General features: G+C 46.2%; 1 protein-coding gene across 1 annotated transcript in view; it reads left to right on the forward strand.

Moving 5' to 3' along the window:
• Positions 1 to 26,521, forward strand: part of LOC135907508 (calcium-activated chloride channel regulator 1-like) — a 177,139-nt gene that overhangs the window by 126,715 nt on the left and 23,903 nt on the right. Inside the window, exons 12-14 of the mRNA XM_070520903.1 lie at positions 13,768 to 14,038; positions 16,213 to 16,386; positions 18,951 to 19,226. Coding sequence (XP_070377004.1) covers positions 13,768 to 14,038; positions 16,213 to 16,386; positions 18,951 to 19,226 — 721 coding nt within the window. The remainder of the gene's footprint in view (positions 1 to 13,767; positions 14,039 to 16,212; positions 16,387 to 18,950; positions 19,227 to 26,521) is intronic.

Consider the following 26,521-nt stretch of genomic DNA (forward strand, 5'->3'; position numbering starts at 1 on the left):
TTGCACAGCTGGCCGCACATTCGTTTTTTCAATGTTTGGGGGATACAAGTGCTTGCGCGTAAAGAACCGTATCGGCCATATTGTCGAGGGCTGTTGCATTCTGTGCGATGTCTTCAAATAGTTGGAACATATTTCTTGCGAAGCACATATATCTTTCGCCAGGAATTGTGATTTTATATTTTTCCCAATGCGACTTTGGTCGAAGGCAAGGAATAGAGGTTTCGTGCGTTTAGAGGGACGAGGAACAGGTGCTTTCGCGTCCCCTCTGCACAATATATCCATTGTAACGACTTTTATCCGATGGTTATCGGTGACGCGACCCACGACATCAAATCCCATATCTTCTACTCTTCGGATGACGTGGTGAATGCAACTGGCGGGCTGCTCACCGGTGCATCCCTTTGTAAAAAAGTAAGCAACTGGTATTTTTAATTTCCCGAGCAGGCCGCAAAGCTGGAAGCACAAGAGAGAGTTAGCCAGAGTGCAGTTTTTTTATTCAGAAACAATGTCCTGTAGGTCAGAACTGAAATCAACTTCCCCAACAAAAGCGTCTCTATGAGTATAATATTCCAGCTTTTTGGATTCTCATTTCATCCATAACAAGTCCACATGTTTTAGCCCCCTGACTATGTAGCGATGCAAGTTTTGCTTGCAGGCACCAGGGCATCAATTCACTAAATCCGATTTCTCGAGATATTCTCCCAATGCATTTCTGCAGGGTATTTCGACATGGAAATTTCAGCAGCTCCTCGGACCTCAGATGTTCATAGGCCTTGGCAGACAAGCTTCTTAGAATGATGCAATGTCTCACTGTTAGCTCTGACAGTGCTGGCCGTCGCTTCTTGTAGTTTTTTATCTGGTCCAGAAAAAACGTCGCCTACATATTTCGCTCTTCCACATCGGATGCAACTTCCATAAATGCGTTCACGTAGCTTTGCTCTTTGAGTTCTTGCAGCTCTTTCTTGCAGATATTTACAGTCCTGTGAAGCATTTCATTTCGTTTTTTTTTTAGTGCTCGCTCTTTTTCCCGCCATCGTTTCCGTTCGACTAAAACGCTTGAAGAACACGCTGTCGTGGACGTCTGAACACCGTAGGAGCACGTTGCTTAAACATTGGTCTGCGACATCCATGTGTTTTGAAAAACTAGCACCTGCCTTAACTGTGTCCTTGCGACTACGGAGTCGCTACGTTGATTAAGAAACACCACACTGCACTTTCATCTGCATTGATCAAGGCACACTCATATCCAACTTGCCTTGCGTTGTACGGAGTACTTCAACTTTCGCTGCATAGAGAGGCAATGCTTGATGTAGCCATTCCGCTGGTACACCCATCGACCAAGCATAGCATTGACGAACCGTCTGTTGAAGGCCCTCGCTTGCTTTTCTGAATGTTGGCATCCCTTCTTGCTGTTGCGGGAGCCTTTCTCATGTAGGAAGGGAAGCCAGAGAAAGTGCTCAGCACAAGGCCGACTTTCAGCTGCTGGTTCTTGCAGTTATCTTTGAAGTCCGATGCGTTGGAATGCAGGCTGCACACAACCGAAAAACTGGAAGTGGAATTTGGCTCCTAGTACTACCTGGAAATCGCTTTGAGCCACCGTGCACGTGCGCTGAGATCGGCGGGTATCTCGTGAAACGAGGCACCTGGCTCCTTGTTACGCTGACTCGGCGCGAACAATGGCACGCAGGAATACCGCATAATTGCAGTATTCAGCGTTAGGAAAGCCTCGCAAAGCTTGCAACCAGCAAGCAAGCGCAATAAGCACACCGTAGCAGGCCGAGTGCGGCACACTGTCACTGTAATTACGCCAGCCTAGCGGTATGTCTCACAATGCTTATTAAAGGTCCTTATGACGGTATAGACCAGTTTAAAAGTTCGCTTTTAATCCGCCTTTTCGAATCGTGCAGTCAGTTTGAGGTTAGGAAGTTGGTCTTGCTGTTTTGTCGCCCAATTAAGACTACAGCAAAACGCTGGACGATCCCAGACGCTCCTGTATCGGGCAATAACCGGAAACGAAGGACGCAGGTGGGTTGTGCGAAGAGGGGACGCGGGAAACACCCCCGCGTGGAAAGAAATCGAATTAGTGGCTGCACCGTTGAAGAGGCACCAGATCTGCACCCTCGCTCGGAACAAATGGCTAGAGGGTCCGAGTGAAGGCGGGCGTTCAGGGAGACCGGCCTGAGGATGAAAGATAGGGGGTGCTTGAGGTCACCACCACCGCTGACGCCCGTGCGCTTCTTCCCACGTGTCCCGTTGATCATCATTGTCACGGAAATTGGGCGACGCGGCACTGCCCAGCTGGTTTGAGTGTCAATGTTCGGCATCCGCGTCCGCTTTCTGAGAATGTCTGTGAAAACGGCAATAACTTTGCCACCCCTTAGCGGGCTAAGACCGATGGATTCTTTGTTGCGCGATCGCCATCGGGCCCCAATTATGGTGCTTGGATTTCAAACTGGCCGGGCCACATTTGCGCGGGGGACTGAGTTGTCCCATTACTGGCCGGGCAGCCCACTTTCCCGCAGACATAAAGTACATAAGCCGTGGTTTCATGGAAACATTCTCGGGGGCGGGGGGGGGGGGGGGAGGCAGCTGGCGTAACGGCCGCTTACAGGAGAAAGGGGGAGGACGACAGTAGAGGATAAGGAGATTACACGTGTGTTTTAACAATCCTATCCCCTGGCGAGTTGCAAAGTGTGCCACTGTTTCCACCGGTACCTTGTGCGGCACGAAGGTGGTTGTGCTATTGGTTGCAATGATGTGAACTCGTACGTGTGATTGGCTAGTTTGCGACTCCTTTGTGCAACTGAAGGCTGGAAAATTCATGTTTTGGTTGTGCGGGGGGAGTGGAGTACGGGCTTGGACTCGGACACACGCCTTTGCGTTTGACTAAAGCGTCTCTTTAGCAAACCCGACTCTTCCTTCGCGTTGCCACCCTGAACTCAAATCATAGAAGTGCGCCGACTTCTGACTTCAAAGACCTTCCCTCTTTAACTAGTACTGCTGCTACCAGGGGGTAAAGGAATAGGAAATTAACTCGTTGCCTAGACGTTACACATACCGGGCCTCTACCTTTCCCCAATTTCAACGAGGCGCCTCGTTCAGTTCATCAAAGAAACTGCAGAAACAAACTGGGAGCCTTGTATAACGAACGGAATTGAATTCTTGGGTTTTACATGCGAAAACCACGATTCCATTCGAGGGATGCCGTAGTGGAGGACTCCGGGTAATTTGACCCCAAGGGGCCCTTCAACGTACCCCGAATGCAGGGAACACGGGTGGTTTTTGCAGTTTTGTGCGATATAAATTCGGCCACTGAGGCCGGAATTTAATCCCGTGATCTCGTACATAGCAGCAGAACACCATAGCAGCGCTCAACTACCACGGCGAGTTTCGTATGATGAACAAGAATATTGGAAAAAAAATCAGTATTCAGTAATAATTTACAACGTTACAGTTAAAACAAGCACGTGAGCGTTGCGCAGTGCATTACATCAAAACATATCCCGATTTTCATAAAAATTGAAGTGGGAACATCGTGCCGTTGTTTAGGAGCCGGAAAAGCATTTGGAATAACCACGGTACAACACCTTGGAACGCTTGAAAAAGTGACTTTCTACGAAAGCTGCAGTGAACCCACACAAATTAGATATTTAGTGCTCGTCCCCCAGAACACTTTTGCTACTCCAACGAAACATAACTACGGTGAATCGCATAGTTCACCATGTAAACCAGGAGAAACTACTGAATGCCTGGCAGAACGCATAAAGGTTTGGAGAAATGAGGTATTTATTGTATAGTTTGAAACAGCATAATTTACCTAGACAGCTGAAGCTTTCGGCGTATATAACAAAAAAGCGATCCCCACTTTTAGAATAAATAAAATGTATACCTTTTTTTTTCTTCCGCCAAGCCACGTGTGCTACTCTACCTCTTATGTTGAATCAGACTCAAGATGAAATTAACAGATGACGTCAGAAGGGACACATGTCGATAGGAAAATGCAAAGCAATGGTCCAACGGTATTGTAATCACACTTCATGTTCACCTGTATCATTAATGAAACCTAAAACAAAAGCATGACACTAAAATGCAGTGAGACCGCACCAAACAGCTGCAGCCAAAAACTGTCGACATTGCTCAAGATAGTCCTCACCAACGTAAATAGAATACGGGATGAATACCCAATGCAACATGGCAGCCTTGGGACAATATATATGCATATATATATATATATATATATATATATATATATATAACTATCCCAACCTTTTCTATTACAATTCTGCTATCAGCACTCCGCGATTGGTCAAATGCTTTTAAGGAACACGCCCACTTCTCCTGTCAGTCGCGCAACGCCACTAAAAGGGCGATAGTTCCTCATCTCACATGACGTGTTACACTAGTTATGCATAACTACGCCAGCGCTGCACTGGAGCGCTGGCGTAGAGGTAGAACACCCACCTCGCATGGAAGAGGTTCGTGGTCGGAATCCCGGTTTCGCGCAATTTTCCACCGGAATAAATTAAAAAGTCCGCTTGTTGATAAAATTGCATAAACAGGCCTAGAGTATGGCCTGATCCTCGCTACCAGAACCGGTAACTCACTCCCTCCCCAGAGCAGGATTGGCCACCCTGGTGCAGTACTTGGCCACAACCTCCTATATGAACCAACAATCAAACCCCGGCCCTGAGTCCCCAGCAGCTGCGAAGCAACTGACCACGGCAGCGGTCAGACCTGCGACGCAGCAGATGGTGCTAAGAATGCCTGGCTCCGGACAGGCCACCATTGAAATATGAACCTGGCAACGTTTAACGCTAGAACGTTATCTAGTGAGGTGAGTGTAGCAATGCTATTGGAGGAATTAGAGGTAGTAAGTGGGATATGTTAGGGCTCAGTGAAGTTAGGAGGCCACAAGAAGCACATACAGTGGTAAAAAGCGGGCAGCTCCTGTGCTACCGGGGCTTAGCGGAGAGACGAGAACTAGGAGTCTGATTCCTGATTAATAACAATATAGCTGGTAACATACAGGAATTCTGTAGTATTAACGAGAGGGTGGCAGGTCTTGTGAATTTTCATAAGATGTACAAAATTAAGGTTGTACAGTTCCACGCCCCTACATCCAGTCATAATGAGCAGGAAGTCGAAAGCTTCTGTGAGGACGTGGAATTGGCGATGGGTAAAGTCAAAACAAAATACACTATAATGATGGGCGACTTCAATGCCAAAGTAGGCAAGAAGCAGGCTGGAGACAACGCAGTGGGGGAATATGGCATAGGCACTAGGAATAGCAGGGGAGAGTTATTAGTAAAGTTTGCGGAACAGAATAACATGCGGATAATGAATACCTTCTTCCGCAAGCGGGACAGCCGAAAATGGACGTGCAGAAAAGGCGGAAGGCAGCTGGGGAGGATCAGGTAAGAGCAGATTTTTTGAAGGATGGTCGGCAGATTGTTCTAGAGAAACTTGCCACACTATATACGCAATGCCTCATGACTTCGAGCGTACCGGAATCAGAAAAACGCTAACATAATCCTAATCCATAAGAAATGGGAAACCAAACACTTCAAAAATAATAGACCGATCAGCTTACTGTCCGTTGCCTACAAAGTATTCACTAGGGTAATTGCAAATAGAATCAGGAACACTTTAGACTTAAGAGTTAATGGAGAATACCTTAGTAACTTGCGATTCGCTGATGATATTGCCTTGCTTCGTAACTCAGGCAACCAACTGCAATGCGTGCTCACTGACCTGGAGGGGCAAAGCCGAAGGGTGGGTCTAAAAATTAATCTGCAGAAGACACTAACGTAATGTTTAACAGTCTGGGAAGAGAACAGCAGTTTACGATAAGTAGTCAGGCACTGGAAGTGGTAAGGGAATACATCTACTTAGGACAGGCAGTGACTGCGGATCCGGATCATGAGACTGAAATAATCAGAAGAATAAGAATGGGCTGGGGTGCGTTTGGCAGGCATTCTCAGATCATGAACAGCAGGTTACCATTATCCCTCAAGAGAAAAGTTTAAACAGCTGTGTCTCACCAGCACTCACGTATGGTGCAGAAACCTGGAGGCTTACGAAAAGGGTTGTGCTGAAATTGAGGACGACGCAACGAGCTATGGAAAGAAGAATGATGGGTGTAACGTAAAGGGATAAGAAAAGAGCAGATTGGGTGAGGGAACAAACGCGGGTAAATGACATCTTAGTTTAAATCAAGAAAAAATGGGCATGGGCGCGGGACATGTAATGAGGAGGGAAGAAAACCGATGGTCATTAAGGATTACGGATTGTATTCCAAGGGAACGGAAACGTAGCAGGGGGCAGCAGAAAGTTAGGTGGGCGGGTGAGGTTAAGAAGTTTGCAGGGACAACTTGGCCACAATTAGTACATGGCCGGGGTAGTTGGATAAGTATGGGAGAGGCCTTTGCCCTGCAGTGGGCGTAACCAGGATGATGATGATGATGATGCATAATTTGACTTAACAAAAATATAGTTATTTCGCATTCGGCGCTTTTTCGCCATTCACCCGCTGCTATTGGTCAAAATGTTTCAGGCTGCACCCACTTCACCTGTCTCTAACGCGATGTCACAAAACCGGAAAAAGACACTGCGCCAAAGTGCCGTGTACGCATTAAAGATGCATTTTTATGCCAAACTTAATTTTCTTCTGAATAGCCGCAGCCTGCCCTGTTCCCAAAGGAATAAAAGATGGCTGCCGCCGATCGCTCAGGCACTGGCTACCCTTACCTGCCGGAGAGCATGCGTTTATTTACGTGTAATAAAATTTTTGCGTGGCCGTGTAACATTTTAACGCGATAGCGTTAAGGAGCTCGTGTTGCAGAAAAGCCGGTGTCGTCGGCGTCGGGTGTCGGCGTCTGCGGCGTTGACCGTGAGCGATAAATCACGGCAGGCACTCCATAAATAAAAAGCAACTTCCAAGATTGGCTGGGTGGGAATCGAACCAGGGTCTCCGGAGTGCGAGACGGAGACGCTACCACTCAGCCACGAGTTTGATGATTCCAAGCGGTACAAACGCGCCTCTAGTGAATGCGGTGTTGCCTTCGAAACGAGCCGTGGAAAGTTATACTGCAGTGTATATCGGTAATTATGAACATGTAACTTACAGAAGTCGCAATTACACGAGTAGCGAAGTGCGTTTCCGCTGCATTTCTTCTACGCTTTCCGCACACGCAGAGCCATCTTGCGGCAAACACAGAAGACCCCTCCTCTTCATGTAGGGCGCTGCCTCGACAGATGGCGCGCCACGCGCGCATTCGAGCTGTGGAAGGACCGGTGCGAGGGGGGTCGTTGCCCGGACTCTCTCTCCCCTGACAACGCTTCGCCTTGCTTCCTCAGCAGAATCAAGCGTCCTTCCTTTCTTTAGATCACTATCTGTCTGTCTCTCTGCCCGTGCCGATAACGACGTTTGGCTAGCATGCATCATTTCCCCCTCCGAGATACCGAGTTCTTTGGTTCGTTCCGCTTGCTCAGGCGCACGTTTCGTTGCTGCACCGAACGCCGCGTTGCTCGACCATATGGCTCGACGCGTTCGATGCGGGGCGCCTCGTAAGTGATGGCTGCCCTGCAGCCCATTGTCTTACACCCCTTGGCGGGTCGACGGGAACGCTGTCGCGTTCCACTCTTGAAGGCGAAGCTTAAGCGTCCTCCAATTTTTGGAGAACTTTCGGCACGTTTACGACCTTGTTCTGCAAACTCTTCTTTGCTGAGGATCCGGTTGAGCGTCATTCTTAACCTTCCCTTGCATGCTGCCGCGATTGCCGATGAACCACCGCAAGCTAAGTTGGAAAAAGCAGACCAATCGCCGATGCCGGCACCACCCTCTTCGTCCGTTTATCTATTTTCAGGGCACTGGCTCGGATCCAACGAATTCCTCTACACTTGAGCGTGATCCTCACCTCTTATGAGCCACTTACCTCACCACTCACCTTGAGCGTGATCCTCACCTCTTATGAGCCACTCACCTCTTATGAGCAACGTTATTCGTTTTCCAAGCAAACAAAGTGACCTCCTATGAACGAGGAGTGCGTTTGATTGGGTTGTTCAAACAATCCCGTGGGTGACCGCCCAATTCTTACGTCAGCGGCTACGCAAGTTTGACGTCAGCAGATTGTAATAAAAACACATTGGAATAGCTTTACGTTATACGACGCCTGGTATATCATAATCAAAAATTGTCATGACATAAGCCACGCCATCGTTCGGCGCGGCGAAATACAACACCTTACAATCCCGCACCCTTGGCTTCAATGTAGCAAGCTAACTTGCCTTCTACAGGGGGACGCCGTAATATGTATAAGCGGTATGAAATAACTGGGCATGATGGAAAAATGCAACGTGAAATTTTTGTTGCCTGGAATTTCACAGCGCCAGCATTTCCTTCAGTGTCAACATGTATGGCGCACCCTGTTCGTCGTCTGCTACAGCGTCTCGCGGCAAGCCACGAAGCACAATCATCACGCCTGAAAAGCGTTACTCACGTGACTAATGCATTAAAAATGGCCTCAGGTGTTCTGTCGGATTTTGGTGCATCCAGCCAAAAGTGCCTTCTTTGAAACGTGTGAGAAGAGGGGGTTTTAATGACCGACTTTGCCTGACAGCGGTGGCGCGAGCGGCTCCCCTGCTCTGCCCCTGATAAATACGCCTCAGCTTGTTTATTTCTGAGCGCAGATGGGCCGAAAGCATGTAGATGGGTTCGGCAGGTACGCTACGCCCAACCATCCGGGGAAGCGAACGATCTCGGCAAAGGTAGTTGGGGAATGCAAAGCTGTTTGTATTTGAGCCTCAGAACCTTTTATTTACTATTTTTTAGTAAACTATAGATAGCGAACCCCCACGATTACATCAGCTTTGTTATCGGTGTGGTAACATCAATCAGCGGCAGGATTCCTGGGGTTCTTTCGAACACATTCAATGGAGTGCTGGGTTCGTTTATTTCGGTTTGACTCCCGACACTGCAATAACTCATCAGTTGCGTACAAACGGGTCAAAAAATGAGGCCTTATGTTAGCTTGCGTTATTTTGTTCTAGGATACAGCTATCCGCCAAGTCAAAAGGGCAACGCAAGAAAACAAAAAAACGACATTGGACCAATCCCAGACGATGACACTAACCTTTTTATTCGGTTATCGATTTTCAGTGCACTGGCTCAACCCCATCGGATTCCCCTCCACTTGAGCGTGCTCCTCGCCTCTTTTCAGCCGTTAGATAAGACTTGGCGCTCAATGTTGGCAATGCTATTCGTTTTTCAAACAAACAAAAGAGACCCCCTATGAACGAGGAGAGAATTTGATTAGTTTGTTCAGACTACCTGGGGGTCACCGCCTGATGCTTGCGACTGCGGTTACACAGATTTGACGTCATGAGATTGGAAGAAAAACATATTTGAATAGTTTAGGTTATAGGGCCCCAGCGCGGAGTAAATGCAACCTGCTCAATTTATAGTACGAGCCACCGAATTGCAGCGAGAATCGGCCTATGTGCAACAGACAACGCTGGGCTCTAGCGTCATAGCAGCGAAACCAGCGTTTCGTCCAGCACGGTCCAGCGCCTATCCAGTGTTCTTGCCGATGTTGTAATGACTCCAAGTGAGCGCCCACATCCCTATTACAATCCAGTGTCAACAAAGGCACTAGTTTTACGCTGGAAGGCTCTGGAAGACACTGGGTTTTCTTTTTTCAGCAGGGACGAGTTTCAGAAACAGCACAATAGCCTAGTTCTGCAGTCGTTTTATCAAGTTTCAACTGAAGACGTGATAGCGAGACCCGTATAATAAAGCATTGGTCTTATGAGACGTTGGCAGGGAAATGAAAACAAAACATACTGTCCGGAGCAACACATTGTACAGAACAGTATCAACAAGATTACAATATGCTCTTCCCAAAAATCATATAAAATGCACTGTCATACATGAATGTCAAGTGTGCCTTTTTTTGTCTTGTCCGTCGAAAGATCACGTCATGCGGTTACAATCTACACTCGAACTTTCGTGGTCTCCACACTGTAAACGTTGCTCCGTGCGAAGCCTGTGGCGGCACGACCACCGAAGACCTTTGGCAATATTGGCGTTAAATCTGACCAGGTGATAAAAGTGGTTTCATGATTTCGGAAGCATAGGCTCGCCAAGTCCGTCAAGTAAAATCACCTTAGTGAACATGCAGCTGTCGTCTCGCACATTATAATTGCTCACAAGTTCATGTCATGATCGAATCATCCACGTGGTGGTCGTCTGTTAGACTAAATATAGCAGGCTCACGGTGACATACGGCGCCAGAAGAAGCGGTAGCATCGGCTGCGAGAGCAGCCTGGGATGGTCCCGTATCAGTTATGGAAAATGCTGGTGATATCGTCCATCTGCATAGTTCCAGCATTGTAAACAGAAATCCAGCATCTCTGCCAAGTAACAAAGGGGGCGGGAGTAGCCTAGGACTTAGCGCAGTTTTGTAGCAGTAAACGTAAAACGGTCACTCAGAAGTATGGCGAAGCACTCCAGGAAGCACCTTCTGCCGCCATCTTATGTAGATATATCCTTGGCCATCGCTTTTTGTAGAAAATAAATCAACAAATAATGAGCCATTTCACCTTCAGATAACACACAGTCGTGCGAGATGGATCGGTGTTTCTTGAAATAGGGGTCAAAATGGTTTGTCTCGACTATTCCGTTTGTTTTTCCACGCTTCATTCTTCAAACCACTAAGCTGAAAAATGAAGGCTTAGCTCAGCACAACTTAGTTGGAATGCGAAATAATTAATGTGTAATTCAATGGCTTCAGTGTTGCGCTGTGATAAATGTAGGATGGCGTTACGCGCTGCCCGAGCCAGGAAGCCACAGGAGCATGCGGGATTAGTGCCGCATGCTACCGACGCGATAATGATAATTTATGACAACCCCCTTTAAACGGGGGGTGACAAATAGTCGCCTAGCCTACTTAATTTACGCAGATGGGCTATATCTGTATTTAATTGTAGCACTCGTATACATATCCTTAATCTTTTTTTTTCTTTCAGAACTTCTCTATCCACCTTGTGCCCCTACGTATGCCTGTAACATGTCCGGCAGTATATGGCTCTCCCCTTCTTTTTTTTACACGAATGCTCTAAACGTCTCTTGCTTACCTTGACCACCGATAGGTTCCTCCTTCCGTCCACTTTAAATCCAAGGAATTTTGGAAGGTGCAAGTTACCTACGCGTCTCCCTGAGTTAATCCCTTCCCATTCTTTTAGGATGGCCTTAGTGGTCTCTGGATTTTAGCTGCAGCATACGCACGCCTCATCAAGTTGAGAACCGGCGCGAGTCACAAATATCGGGATACTTCCCTACTAATTTCCTTTTTCTCATTCTTGTAAATCTCCATGGTCTTTTTGTTTTTAGTATTTGCATCAAATTCGCTGTCTGTTTCTCTCTCTTCCCTTCTGATTATTCCTGGTTCTCTACTTACACTTTCAATTATCCCGTGCATGGTTGCCAACTTTCTTGACCACTACATCCAATATTTATCCGTGCTTTTCAGTTGCAGATATACTCGAACTTTAGCCGCCCGTTTAGTTTCGTCTGTGTTCCTGAGGTTTTCTTCAAAAGTAATTTTGCTTGCCGCTTCTCTGACGTCGAAAGAGGCCAAATGCATGTCACCCTGCAATCCCTCATTTGTGGTATTACCGTGGGCTATCAAAGTCAACCCAACCAGCGATCTTTCGTTAACTTCTAGCCTCGAAACGGTATCCGGTTTTAAGCATAGAACGGCATTTCCGAACGTTAACGATGGTACAATTACTTCTTTCCGAATTCCACGCGCTACCTCATACCTATTGTCACCCCAAATTGCTCTATGTTTCGTCATTGGTGCATTCCGGTTCCGATTTACTTTTACGTTATTTTTCTGTGTGCTTGAGTAAGTCTTTCTTTTGAATGTGCTTACGCCACGACATGTTTATTGCTTGACTGTGGGTTAGACATGCTGTTTAATGACACCACGTAATTACTTGTCTCTTCATTAAATATCATTTCCGATTTCTCTCTACTAAACTCAAGGCCTATATTTGTCGCTAGGCTGCTACAGATATTCGCAGGTGTCTTTAAATCTGTTGTATTATCCGCTAGTAGCACTACGTCGTCCCCACACATCAGTCCGGGAACTTTTTGTTGCACCATTTATCCATTACGCAAGTTGAATAAAACAAACCCTCATTCGCTGTTTTCCAGTCATTTCTCTATCACCTCAGCACAAGGCGGGAGCCACGATGCGGCCACGCCAATTGGGTAGCCAATGGAAATTTAGGGGTCAATTGGGTGCAACAAACGAATCAGGCCGGCATTTTTGCTCAACGGGCCATTTGACGTTTTCGCATAAAAATAACTTTTAAACACCTTGTATTGACTGGCTGGAGGGGTGCGAATTATGCTTCCCACTACCCGTATATGGGCAACGCAGCCGGTGAGGACACTATGAGCAGTGACCAAAACATATGCAAAAAGACGATTAAAAGTAGCGTAATCACAAATGCAACATCAAAAAGATCAAGCTCCCTTACGTATGTAGAAATTTCACTTAGGATTGCGAGAGGGCTACACGTCTCGTTATCTTTACGGGAGCGATTAGAAAAGAGTATCGGGCAGTGTAGGGTATGATCTTTTTATTCTGTCTTTTCAAAGTAGTTGTAAACTGAAATATGTTGAGCGTAAGAGACATGAACCATATCGAATAACTGTTACCCAACGCGTAAATGAGAACCTTACACAATGTTATAGACGACAAATATTTTTACGAACGGCAAAATGTAACACAAATGCTTAGGTCTGCAAATCTTGGCTTTTGTGCCCACTTTGAAATTTGGTGGTACCATCACCATAACTTGAATTAACAAATGAAAATTTTTTCTACATCAGGGTTTCTCAGCTTCACTTTCAGCTTCAGTTGTGAGTTTGGCTAAGCAGTGTGATGGTTTACGACGGCATTATTTGCGAATAATTTCTCCATAGTAAAGAAATTTCGACGAAAGAACGCTTTGTTTCATTCCTATCTTTTTTTAATTTTCGCGGTGGTTTACATTTTCTTACTTTGTGGAATTACCATTTCAGTAGTACTCATTACTGCTGCGATCATGACCCCAATGATGTTTCTATGTAGTATCCTGATATTGCACGGTTTTCTGTCGTGCTTTATATATGTCCGTTTTACAGAGATTTAGTACCTGTGGCCCGCAATTATCCAGTTGTCTTTCAATTCCATTTTTCGGTTGTTCTAAGAAGGCCAGGGTCTTTATTTGCCTGATAGACTGGCGCCTTCCTTAATAATAGCCAATATTTTTAGTTTCCGGCAATAGATTGCAATAAATTAGGTTGCGTGAATCTTTATTACTCACTGTATTCCCGTTTACTGTTTCTGTCGTAGTAATGGTTCCGCTAAATAGCTCTGCTTATGTGAGATATACATTGATCCTTATCTAATGCTCGACTTTTTGCCATGTATTAATTGTCTATTCAATGGAGTGGTTTTAAAAGCCGTGACAGCTGCGTATAGTGATACATTACCTCGAAATTGACTGATGCACGTTTCTATATACCTGGCTATTGTATATATTGCAGACAAAAGAAAGGACTTAATATAGTCTGATTCAGTTCGCAAAGAGCGCTTGGCAGCGATATTTCTTTGTACGTCTTCGATGAACTGACTGATAAATTGACTGATTCATCAAATTATTGATTGAATGATTGATTGGTTAATGTATTGATTAATCGATGTACTTTTCCAGCCTGGTACATGGATGATTCAAGTGGAGAGTTCAAGCAAGAGACGAGTGGTTGTCATTATGCATGTCATGTCCCAAATCAAGGATCTCAACAATAGGCCGATAGTGGCTTTGTGCAGAATGTCGGAGACTGTGGTCATCGAACCAGAGGATGCAGTTATACAGGTTGCTGTGAACAAAGGCATCAACGTCGTCTTGGAGGCAAACGTAACGGCTGTGGTCCGTACTGCACGAGGGTATAGTTGTCCTGTCCGGCTGCATGATGACGGCGATGGTAAGGACACCTTGGCATTGTGTTCTATTTATTCATAGGAGAGAGCGTCTTACATGTTAAAAAAAGGCTATGGTATTATATGTGTGGTTCAGTTAACTTCTACGAGAAAAATTATGCTCATAAAACGCAAGCAGGATTGTTATCAGGAAAGGACGAAACATGTGCAGGTAACCTTGCGCGCACTTGCAGGGCTGTTAGTGCCGGAAATTTCTCATTTCCGGCACTAATGTATACAAGAACACAAAAACTTTAATTGTGCTAAACCATAAGATCAGGCCTTTTCAAGTAGTGTGATATCGTGCGTATAAACAATGTCTCGCAGACCACGCGCGGTGGCTTGGTGTATTGCTTTGAGGTTCTTCGCCCGTTGCCGCACGTTCAATACCAGTCATGGTGACCACATGGGATTTGTGTGCTCAAACAAAGCTGAAGGTTGCAGAACCGCGGGTGGTAAGAATAATTTGCCCGATATGGTGTGCCTCATATCGTATTCTGATCGTTGTTGAAGATAGACTGCAAAATGTAGTGTTAGTTTTAAGGCGAAAGCCTTCAATTTCTACGTTTCGTCTTTGTGTTGCGCTGTAATTAATGAATTCATGAGCAGGCACAGTGGAAGACTGATGGCCCCGGTTGCGCACAAACACACACACACACACACACACAACTGTTGCAAGGGTGCATAGCATGAAGCAGTATGAACAGGATGACGCTAGAGAGGAATGAGGACTAACTTCCAGCTAAAGTCTATTGTGAAAATGAGGCCACTTGTACAGTATATCCGAAAAATTAGACAGCAAGAAGGCCAGGTAAAACATGGTGCTTGATGCAACCAAATATAAATAAAATATTATAAGAAGAAAACACAGATCAAAATCCCAACTGCGGGGAAAAACAGATCATTACAATTGCCAATTGCGTGTGCCAGCTATATCAAGAAATATTCTTTTTTTTTTCTTTCAGCAAATAGACTGACAGCTTGGTTATCGAAACATGCTCTTCTAGTTCCATGCCATTGAAAAAAAAGCTTGTTTCTTGGAAGGTAGTCGCATACGCGGTTAGTGATCACAATTATTTTTGGAACGCGGACGTCGACACCGATTTTTGTCGTTCCAGTTGCAGCACATGAAACAGGCTTTTCACCTTATCCTGCGTATCTGTCTTACTACGACTTCCGTCATGAGGCGCTGCCAAAATAGTACTCTCCCTCACGACAGTAACGCAGGCGCGAAGGGACAGAGTAGAAAAGGATGATTGGAGAGGGTGGTGAACGGTGGGATCAGTCGCATTTGGCTGGTATTGAAAAAAATACAAGAGGCAATGGCGAGGCAAGAGGAGGCTGCGTGTGCCTCCTCCTATATTTGTATGTAAGGGGACTCCCGCCACATTTACTGGAGCTGGTGCTTCAGAGCCAGCGCAAAGGTGGTCTGCCACAAAGCCAGTCTGGAAAGGTGGCCAGCCTACCATATGGGCGAGGCGGTAAATTTGTATCTCTTCCTTTAAACGCAATTTGTACATTACATGGTCCTGTCTGAAATAAAAAGCACTCATAGCTATCTGGTTAGTGCAAGCAGTCCAATTTAGGCCTAGTTCACACCAGGGGACGTATTCTGAAACGATCCCCTTAGGCTATAGCATAGCCATCAGGCGTGCGGATTGGTGCGTTGTGCAAAACGGCATGGCGTAATGCTGAACCAATTAATCAGTTCAATCTATTTCGCAAAAACAGCCAATCAGCGCGCTCCAATGGCAAAGGCATAGCCAAAGCGATAATATCGCCGAAATTGACTGCTTCAGAATATGACTCAAGCCATCGAGTAGCCAGCGACTGACTGAAAGCAATTGCTTTTCGACCAAAGTGATTATTTCCGGCGATATAATACGCTACCGGCACCTTTGCAACGAACTTGTTCTTGCGACTTATGGGATTTACCAGTCGTATTAGTCCCTTCTACTGTTTTTTCGAGCATGCGTAATCATTGCAAACTACTACATATATAAAGCAATATTTTGCTACTGATGATTCATTTGCAAGGCCACAAAGCCAGTCGAAAACTGGGTAAAAAAATTTACTCTGACATGACATTACCTCGAATCGGGATCATTTAAACAATAATTGATTCAACTTTAAGCCAAACTGATAATGTATTCACGGGCTATTGGTACTAATTTTACAGATCCTGATTTCACGGCACAAGATGGTTTGTACAGTGGCTACTTCACCCAATTCACCGGCCGAGGGAGGTACCTAGTCCATGTATACATTTACGGTGACGACAAGACTCGACATGCGTACCGTACGCCGGGATTCCCCCCTGACGTAACTGTTTGGTCTCCGGAAGACGCCCGAGGTGGGTTGATAAAAAAAGTTAAATTATGGGCTTTTATTCGCCAAAACAACTTTCTGATTTTGAGGCACGCCGTAGTGGAGGACTCCGGAAAGTTCGACCGGAGGTTCTTTAATGTGCACCTAAATCTAAGTACATGGGTGTTTTCGCGTTTCGCCCTCACCGATATGAGGCCGCCATGTGTTAGCTGATCGACCCTGCATTTCGGTCCATTGCTTATTCTCTCGTATTGCATTTATTTTGCTATAGCTCGTAAAAGGGACATCGATACATTATGATAAGTGTAAGTGGTGTTCTTTATGGGAACCTTATTTACAACAGTGAACCTGATCTAAGGAACTTGCTACAGTTGGCGCCCGCTAGCAAAAATTCTTAAAAATCGGAACGCACATAAGCAGCAGAAGAAAATATAACGCAGAGAACCAGCCGTGTTCATTTCATAGCCGATGCTGCTCAAAACTATGACAGCTGATTAGCAACTTGGCCACGTTTCTATTGTATTCATCATCATCAGCCTGGTTACGCCCACTGCAGGGCAAAGGCCTCTCCCATATTTCTCCAACAACCCCGGTCATTTACTAATTGTGGCCATGCCGTCCCTGCAAACTTCTTAATCTCATCCGCCCACCTAACTTTCTGCCGCCCCCTGCTACGCATGCCTGCCCTTGGAATCCAGTCCGTAACCCTTAATGACCATCGGTTATCTTCCCTCCCCATTACATGTCCTGCCCATGCCCATTTATTTTTCTTGATTTCAACTAAGATATCATTAACTCGCGTTTGTTCCCTCACCCAATCTGCTCTTTTCTTATCCCTTAGCGTTACACCTATAATTCTTCTTTCCATAGCTCGTTGCGTCGTCCTCAATTTGAGTGGACCCCTTTTCGTAAGCCTCCAGGTTTCTGCCCCGTAGGTGAGTACCGGTAAGACCCAGCTATTAAACACTTTTCTCTTGAGGGATAATGACAACCTGCTTTTCATGATCTGAGAATGCCGGCCAAACGCACCCCAGCCCAATCTTATTCTGATAATTTCCGTCTCATGATCCGGATCCGCAGTGACTATCTGTCCTAAGTAGATGTATTCCCTTACGACTTCCAGTGCCTCGCTGCCTATTATAAATTGCTGTTCTCTATTGTATTAAGGCATTGTCATTGGGGATGTTTTACAAAAAAAGCTATACAGCATTTTGTCCCAACTCGTATAAAGCCTTAGGGGGCGTGAAATAAGGTGCAGGAATAGAGGTCAATTCGCGAAGCCTTGCGTAGGTTTAAAATTATAAAGTGTTCTTTTTTAGATTTCAGTAATGATTTCCGTAGAAGTCAGGAGGTTAACTCTGCGCTTTTAGTAGACGTCAAAGATAATATTTGTTCTATTTCATGCAAAACACTAACCTGCATTGGTTGTTAGGAATGGCATATTAAAAAGCGCAGTAGAATTCTAAAACAATAGCACCGCACTTAGCGTAGCTTGATTTCTCCAAACCGGTATAGAGAATAGTGTAATTGACATCAAGAGAAAAAAAATGGAGCTGGGCAGGTAATATAATGCGCGAGTCAGATAATCGCTGGGCCATTAGGGGGACAGAATGGGTAGAAAGAGAAGGGAAACGCAGTCGGGGACGGCAGAAGGCTAGCTGGAATGACGAAATGATGAAATTCGCGGGTGCTAGTTGGAATCGGTTGGCGCAGTACAGGGTAACTGGAGATCGCTGTGAGGGGCCTTCGTCCTACAGTGGACAAAAAACAGGGTCGTGATGATGATAATTTCTCCAGAAGAATGTAGACAATATTCACAATATTAGATCGGTTCTTGTTTCTGTTATTGAACCATTCGACGTGCAATGCAGTCGCGCATGCGTGGGACCGTGTTTTGCACGTCACTTGCGCAACACGTTTCCCTCCACCATTGAGCTTGGCCTGGAGACTGATATACATAGTGCAACTGCTTTACGCATATTGATAAGTTGACGATGTTGTGTTTGCTTTAAAACATGCGTGAAATTCTTTAATAGCAGTGAAATACTTGACAATTTCTTAGCACTCTTCAAAGAGGTGGTGAGTGCCACAACATTTGCGCATAACCTGCCAGAAATTGACCGCTGACAGTTTCTAAACATTGACGCCTGAACGCATGCTGGACACTTTCATGTATTACAGACATTGCACAACCCATTCGTGCGTGCAACAATGCTAAAAAATAAGCTTCTATATTTCCTTGAAATCTGCACCATACCTAGCAATAAAATACACAGGTACGTTAACTCTCGGAATGGATTCTGAGTATTTTTCATCTTCTGAAGACAAAGTTTGCAATTATGTAGAGAAAGTGTTCCAAAACAAGCAGGGTATTCCAAGAATGAATACTTCACGCAGGACACGTACGCCTGCGACATTGCTCCGTCATTTATCACCGTTATTGTCTGCAGGTACTCAACCGTTGTTGAGTGTCGCGTACGAGTTGGCCCCAATTTCAACCTTAAATGTTCTCTTCTGTGAAATCGTCAGCCTAGATTGCCGTACCTAAACATTGTCGCGGTAGTAATACTTTTGCTATATGGTTCGCAGTGCGACAGAACAAAACATCGCCAAGCGTAGGTCGACGAGCTCCCGACAACTACACGTTCGTGGATACCCTCCTGGGAAAACAAGAGCCCACGGCTCCATTTCAAAGAGTCACAGTGGGCACTCACTTCATGCTCGAAACGGACCTGCAACAGAAGGACGTTCCTCCTGGTATAATCTGGGACTTTAGAGCTGTGAGTGGGTACGTCGATTTCGACAGGACGCCTATCGTCTGCATTACGTGGACTTGGCCGGGCGCGCACATGACAGACGGAAAAGGTGCGTATCGTCTGACGCACCCGTCTGTAATATTGGAATAAGTAATGTCAGAATACTCAACAGGAGCATTACGCCTGGCAATAAGATTGAGGAAAAGCTTTTTGCTGGGCGTGATTAGTGTGTGGAAAAATTCATTCTAACGAATCATGATCATCATCAGCCTGCTTACGTCCACTGCAGGGCAAAGGCATCTCGCATACTTCTCCAACTGCCCTGATCATGTGCTAATTGTGGCCATGTTGTCCCTGCAAACTTCCTAATCTCTTCCGCCCAACTGACATTCTGCTAGTCCCTGCTACGGTTCCCTTCCCTTAGAGTCCAGTCCGGAACCCTTAATTATCATCGGCTATCTTCCCTCCTTAACACATGCCGTGCCCACGCCCATTTATTTTCCTTGACTTGAACAAAGATGTAATTAACTTGCCTGTGTTCCCTCATCCAATCTGCTCGTTTTTTATCCCTTAACGTTACACTCATTATTCTTCTTTTCATAGCTCGTTGCGTCGTCCTCATGTTAAGTAGTACTTTTTTCGTAAGCCTCCAGGTTTGTGCCCCGTAGGTGAGTACTGGTAAGCCACAGCTGTTATACACTTTTCTCTTGAGGGATAATAGCCAACTACTGTTCATTTTCTGAGGATGCCTGCCAAACACACCCTAGCCCATTCTTATTCTTCGGATTATTTCAGTCTCATAATCCGGATCCGGGGTCACTACCTGCCCTAAGTAAATGTATTTCCTTGCCACTTCCAATGCCACGCTACCTATCGTAAACTGCTGTTCTCTTCGGAGACTGTTAAACATTAGTTTTCTGCAGATTAATTTTTAGAGCCAAGCTTCTGCTTTGCCTCTCCAATTCAGTGAGCATACATTGCAGTTGGTCCCCTGAGTTACTAAGCAAGGCAGTTTCATAAGCGAATCGCAAGTTACTAAGAGGTATTCTCCATTCACTCTCATAGACAATGCCTCCATGTTATGAATAACATAGGAGAGGTCTGCCTGCTTGCCTGACGCCTTTCTTTATTGGGATTTTGTCGCTTTCATTATGGAAGACTACGGTGGCTGTAGAGCCGTTTAATATATATTTCAGTATTTTTACCTACTGCTCGTCTACACCCTGATTCCATAATGCCTCCATGACTGCGGAGGTGTCGACTGAATCAAACGCTTTCTCGTAATCAATGAATGTTTTATATAAGGTTTGAATATATTCCGCACATTTCTCTATCACCTGATTGATAGTGTCAATATGGTATATTATCGCGTATCTTTTACGAAATCCTTTCAGGTCCTTTGGCTGACAGAAGTCTTAGGTGTTCCTGATCGTATTTGCGATTGCCTTAGTAAGTACTTAGCAGGCAACGGACAGTAAGCTGATCAGTCTATAATTGTTCAAGTCTTTGGTGATCCCTTCCATATGGCTTAGGATTCTGTCGGCGTTCTTCGAAGATTCCGGTCCGCTCGAGGTCATGAGTCATTGCATATACAGGGTGACCAGTTTTTCTATGACAATCTGTCCACCATTCAACAAATCTGCTGTTACCTTATCTTCTCCAGCTGCCTTCTCTCTTTGCATAGCCCCCAAGGCTTTCTTTAGTTCTTCCGGCGTACCTTGCGGGATGTCAAATTCTTCTAGACTGTTCTCTCTCCCATTATCGTCGTGGGTGCCACTGGTACTGTATAAGCTATTTCATCCATATTAGTAATCATATTGCCGGCTTTGTCTCTTAACACATACATCTTATTCTTGCCTATTCCGAGACTCTTCTTCACTGATTTTAGGCTTTATCCGTTCCTGACAACCTGTTCAATTATATCCATGTTATACATCCTTATGTCAGCTCTCTTACGCTTGTTGGTTAACTTGTAAAGTTGTGCCAGTTCTATTTTAGCTGTTGGTTTAGAGTCTTTCATACATTGGAGTTTCTTAATCAGACCTTTCGTCTCCTGCGATAGCTTCCTGGTGTCTTGTCTAACGAAGTTACTACTGACCTCTATTGCACACTCCTTAATGATGCCCATAACATTGTTGTTAGTTGCATCAACACTAAGGTTCTCTTCTTGAGTTAAAGCCAAATATATGTTCCGTAGCTTGATCCGGAATTCCTCTATTTTCCCTCTTAACACTGACTCATTGATCGGATTTTTATGTACCAGTTTCTCCGGTTCCGTCTTCAAGTCTAGGCAAAGCGCAGTTCTTACCATTCTATGGTCACTGCTGCGCACCTTGCCTAAAACGTCCACATCTTGTATGATGCCAGGGTGAGCGAAGTGTATTAGGTCTATCTCATTTCTAGTTTCACCATTTGGGCTCCCTCACGTCCACTTTCGGCTATCCCACTCGCGGAAGGAGGTATTCATTATCCCCATATTATGCCGTTCTGCAAAACTCTACTAATAACGTTTCCCTTGCTATTCCTAGAACCTTTGCCATATTCCCCCACTGACTCTTCTCCAGCCTGTTTCTTGCCTACCCTGACATTGAAGTCGGCCTTCAGTAAAATGTAATTTGTTTTGACGTTTTCCAGCGCCGATTCCACGCCTTAATAGCAGCTTTCAACTTCCTGGGCATCATGAGTGGATGTCGGGGCGTAGGCCTGTACGACCTTCAATTTGTACCTCTTTATCATTTTCGCAAAACGGCCTGCCACCCTATCATTATTGTTATAGAATTCCTGTATGTTACCAGCTATATCCTTATTATTCAGGAATCCGACTCCTAGTTCTGGTCTCACCGCGAAGTCCCGGTAGCACAGGATGGGCCCGCTTTTTAGCACTGTATATGCTTCTTTTGTCCTCCTAACCTCACTGATAATTCCTCCCGATAATTCCTCATATACAATCGCCTCTATAGATGAAGTTGTAGTGTTAAACGTTATCTGGTTCAGATTCCAACGGCGTCCTGTCCAGACGCAGTGATTCTTAGCGCCCTCTGGCGCGTCACATGTCTGACTGCCACCGAGGTCAGCTGCTTCGCAGTTGCAGAAGACTGAGGGCCAGGGTTAGATTTTCGTATTCATATGGTAGGTTCTGGCCAAGTACTAAAGCAGGGTGGCGAATCCTGCTCCGGTGAGGGAGTTCATTACCGGTTCTGGTCTCCGGGATCACGCCGCACTCCAGGCCTGTTTATGCAATTTATTCTACATGCGGATTTTGTTTCATCCCGTGGAAAATTGCGCGGCATCGGGATTCGAACCACTATTCAATTGCATGCGAGGCGGATGCTCTACCTCTATGCCACCGCTGCACTCTTCTAACAAATATTGCAAGATGGCAGGTTGCTGACTAGAACGCTGAGAGATTTCATTTGCTAATGAGTACGTGTCTAATTCTATTTCTCAGTGCTGTTTGGTATGATTGGTAGAATTAGTAGAATGATTGGTAGAATTAGGAAACGCCGCGAAACATTACTTTCCTTTGCGACATCGACAACGTGCCACTGGCAAATAAAACGTTAAAATAACGAAACGGCGCACTCATAAATTGAGTGATTTCTTTTATTTTTTTCATTACATTTACTAGCATGCGGCTGTAGCCATCATATGTTTATTTTTTTATTTATGTCCTCTACAGCTTACGTGCTTTGTGCTGTAGCTAGCAGAGAAACCTGACAAGAGAGAGAGAGACACTCTTTATTGGTAAAACATAGAATTCTGGTGGTGCGCATACAACCGCTGGCATGCTATTCTGTATAGGGATGGGGAATTCCAGAGGAGAGAGGGAGAAAAAGAGTACAAAACTAATTATGAAATTTGCATGTGGACTTGACACTAATATTTACAGGTGAGATCAGAATGCAGATTAGAATGCAGAAACAGAATGCAGATTAACCACGAAATGGAACATATATGTTGGTGTTTACAACAACACGCGTTTTAAGCAAGTTTTCTTTTCCTCATAATAACTATAATAATAATCCCGTTGATCGCACTTCGTTCTTTCTATTTTGATGGAATTAAAATTAAACATGGGATATTTCCATAGCGTAGCAGGCGACTAGGGCGGGGGTCAGTATAGGGATAGGGGGCCTGCATGCGCATTAGCCCAGGGCCACCATTTTTCTTAATCCGGCCCCGACAGCACGGCATAACGCTCAAATGGCGCGAACTAAAAAGGAAAACACAATCCAAACGCAAGTCCACGTGTTTCCAAGGGCAATGGCAGGCAGACCATTCGTCGTACAGAAAAACGGTGTAAAACTGGTTGCCCCAGGGGGCACCCGCACAGGGCGAGGAGGAGGCGAGGAGGTCGCGCGGCGGCGACAGAGTTAAAAGAGTGGTAGTACTTTCAAATTGTCAAGGGGCTTTACTAGAGAGGACCGCAGTGACCACGTCTTGTGCTGGTTCGCCGCTCTCGGGTGCCGGGGAGAGTGTGGTCTGGCACCTGGAGGGAGCGTCTTTCAGTGGTGCCTGTTGCTGCGGAGAAGGCGGTGGGCCCGAGGTAGTAGCAGTTCCTCAAAGCTACAGACTACCTGGAGTTGGCCGTTGCTTGCCCTTGCCCTTATTTTTTTTTCTCTGCAAGGTGCTTTGTCGGAGGAGCTGGGGAATCCTCCAGGAAGGCAGCTGCGCTCTGTGACGTGCCGCTTGTCACCATCGCAGCTGGTGTCTTTCCGAGGGCCGCCTGTAGTGCAGGTTTCTGGGGAACCTCCGAGATTGCCTTAGCCCCTGTAGTATACTTGGTAGGAATGTCTACAAGCGAATCCCTTGTCTCGGCAATCACAGCATCTCCGGGGGTGCAGTCTTTGTAAGAAATGGCAGAATCGGGAACCACGGTACTGGTTGCGGATGCGGTCGAACTGGCATCCCGGTCCTCAGCTGTGGAGCAAGGAGGGAGAGGCGCTGACTTCTTGCTCTCTGGCAGGGCAATGGAAGCCATCGCCTGCTCTAGGGCGTCACCCTCGACATCGCTATCGCGTTTCCGAGAGGCAGACAAATCCATATCTTCCTTATCTGAGCTCACGGGGAGTTCCACGAAAGTTGGTTCTGGAGAACCAACAAGCCGAGCCGACTTAGAATGTGAGGAGGACGAATCTTGCGAGAGGGCCGGGGTGGGATGCTTCGGCTGGCTAACAGCACCACTGAGATGACAGGGGTGTTGTAGGGTGGTGCGGCAGCCACAGCGGCGGCAGTGGCGCGCTTGGCGAGCCATTTGTCTACGATTTCTGCTGGACCTCGCCTCTGCGGCATCGCTTTGCCGAAGACCAAGGCAGTACATGGATCAAGTTAGCGGTACGTGGATGTTTGTAGCACTCGACGTTGGTTGGTGGCCAGCGCGAGGATTGTGCTTTTTTGATGCGGCGAAATCCGCTATAGTACGTTAGAATTCGTGCGCGCACGCACACGCACAAAAGAAAAGCACGCGGCATCAACACCAGTGAATCTCAGGGTTCACTCGCACCAGTACGGCGTGCGAGGAAGTCAAATGTCACGCACGTGGTGAGCGTCACCGTCACACACGCAAATACTTAGCACAGGGTGGTTGTGATTCGAACACGCGCACAAACGCAACACCTGCCAAGATCGATACAATCAACCGTACGCGAGAGGTAGCGTGCGCGTGGTGATCGTGAACGAGCAGCCATACTCGCACAAAGCCGCGCACGTGGCGATAGGAGATTACTAAATCGCCAAAGTCCGGTGTGTAGCGCAAGAAATAATCCAATAGTACATACGCAAAAGCCTGGAAAAGTGGCGAGGAACACGAGCCATGCGCGGCAGTATGGCAGGCGACCACTTCGACCGACCCAAGGCGCGATATCATAGAATAAAGAAACAACTTTAGAGAAGGGGAAACTGGACCTTTCGCAGTGGTACGAAAATAAACAGCGGCAGCGCATAGAACTTACCTAGGTGGACGCCACATGGCGCTGCTAAATCCGGAAGCGGAAGATTTTTTTTATAGCAAAATCCATTATGGCCGCTTTTTGCCGGTGGCATATGCTGGTACACGCAGTGCTTGCCCTGCATCAATGCCTTCGCTGCCGCGTAGCCGGTGCATTCTAATTGCCAGGAGACCAAAGAACCTATACTGATGCCCATACAAACAAGCCGCGAGTGAGTAAACAGAATGTGCGACTTTATTGGCAGAAGACAAACATTGTACATTTTCGTGCAATAGCAGAAATGAAATTTGCCTGTCGAGATAGCCTGGATTCACTGACGCGAGCTCGTAAACGGCTCACCGTCGTCGTCGCACATGACGGTCTAGCAACGAGCGACAACTAGCGGCGTAAGTAGATTGGACAGAGTGTCCCACCTGTTTCCAGCGGCAGTCGCCATTAAAGATGAGCAACTTGCATTGCAATGCTATCGGGTGCTGCAGGCATCTGCTGCCGCAGCCAACACAGCGATAGGGACTACCCGGCATTTTAGCGTTGACCCCTTTCCAACCTGCACGTTTCTTTTCTTTCGGGGGTCACTAATGAGTGACTCACACTTGGTGTCCCACATTGTCTCAATATGGACAAGTCGGTTTCGTGGGCATCACCGTCATCAGCCAGTTTAGCGGGCCTTTCCACCCATGCGGCTATTAACTTCATACACGTCGGACCATGTAATCGCATTAATCGCATCCGAGAAAGGCCACAGGCACAATTTTCCCATGGCTGCAGCGAGAAAGGGTTGACGGGGAGCACCAATCATGGTGTTTGTATGGTGTGTATGTCGCTGTGCAGACTGCAGGAGCAAATGCTTACTTCGAGAGACTGCTTCCCAATGCAACTGACCAGGCCGCCATATTAGAAAAACATAACACGGCAACTGTAACCAAGTAAGATAACCGCAAAATTAAACAGTAATCACTCACCGCATGAGGTTCAGACCATACATTATACATTGGCTACGAACCATATGACAACAATGAGCATTCACAGAAACGGGTCTCTTAGGGTACATTCAGCCGCCTACTTACAGGCATATTGCTTGCTTTGTCGCATGTGGTGGTCTCGTAACGAGCGACAACCAGCAGTACAAACAGATTAGACAGCGCGTCACAGCTGTTTGAACGGACAGTTGCTGTTGAAGATGAGAAACTTCCAGTGCGAAGCAATCAGGTGACATAGGCATCTGCTGCCGCAACCAACACAGCGACATGGACTACCCGGAATTTTAGCATTAACTCCTTTCCGACCTGCGCGTCTCTTTTTTATCGAGGGCTGCGAATGTGTGGCACACACTGGGTGTCCCACTTTGTCTCAATATGGACAAGTCGCTTTCGTGGACATCACCTTCGGCAGCCATTTTCGCATATGGCTATCAACTTCATACACTTCGAGCCAAGTAAGCACATATTTTCGTCTC

The sequence above is a fragment of the Dermacentor albipictus genome, chromosome 6 (assembly GCF_038994185.2).
Source record: "Dermacentor albipictus isolate Rhodes 1998 colony chromosome 6, USDA_Dalb.pri_finalv2, whole genome shotgun sequence".
Taxonomy (NCBI): domain Eukaryota; kingdom Metazoa; phylum Arthropoda; class Arachnida; order Ixodida; family Ixodidae; genus Dermacentor; species Dermacentor albipictus.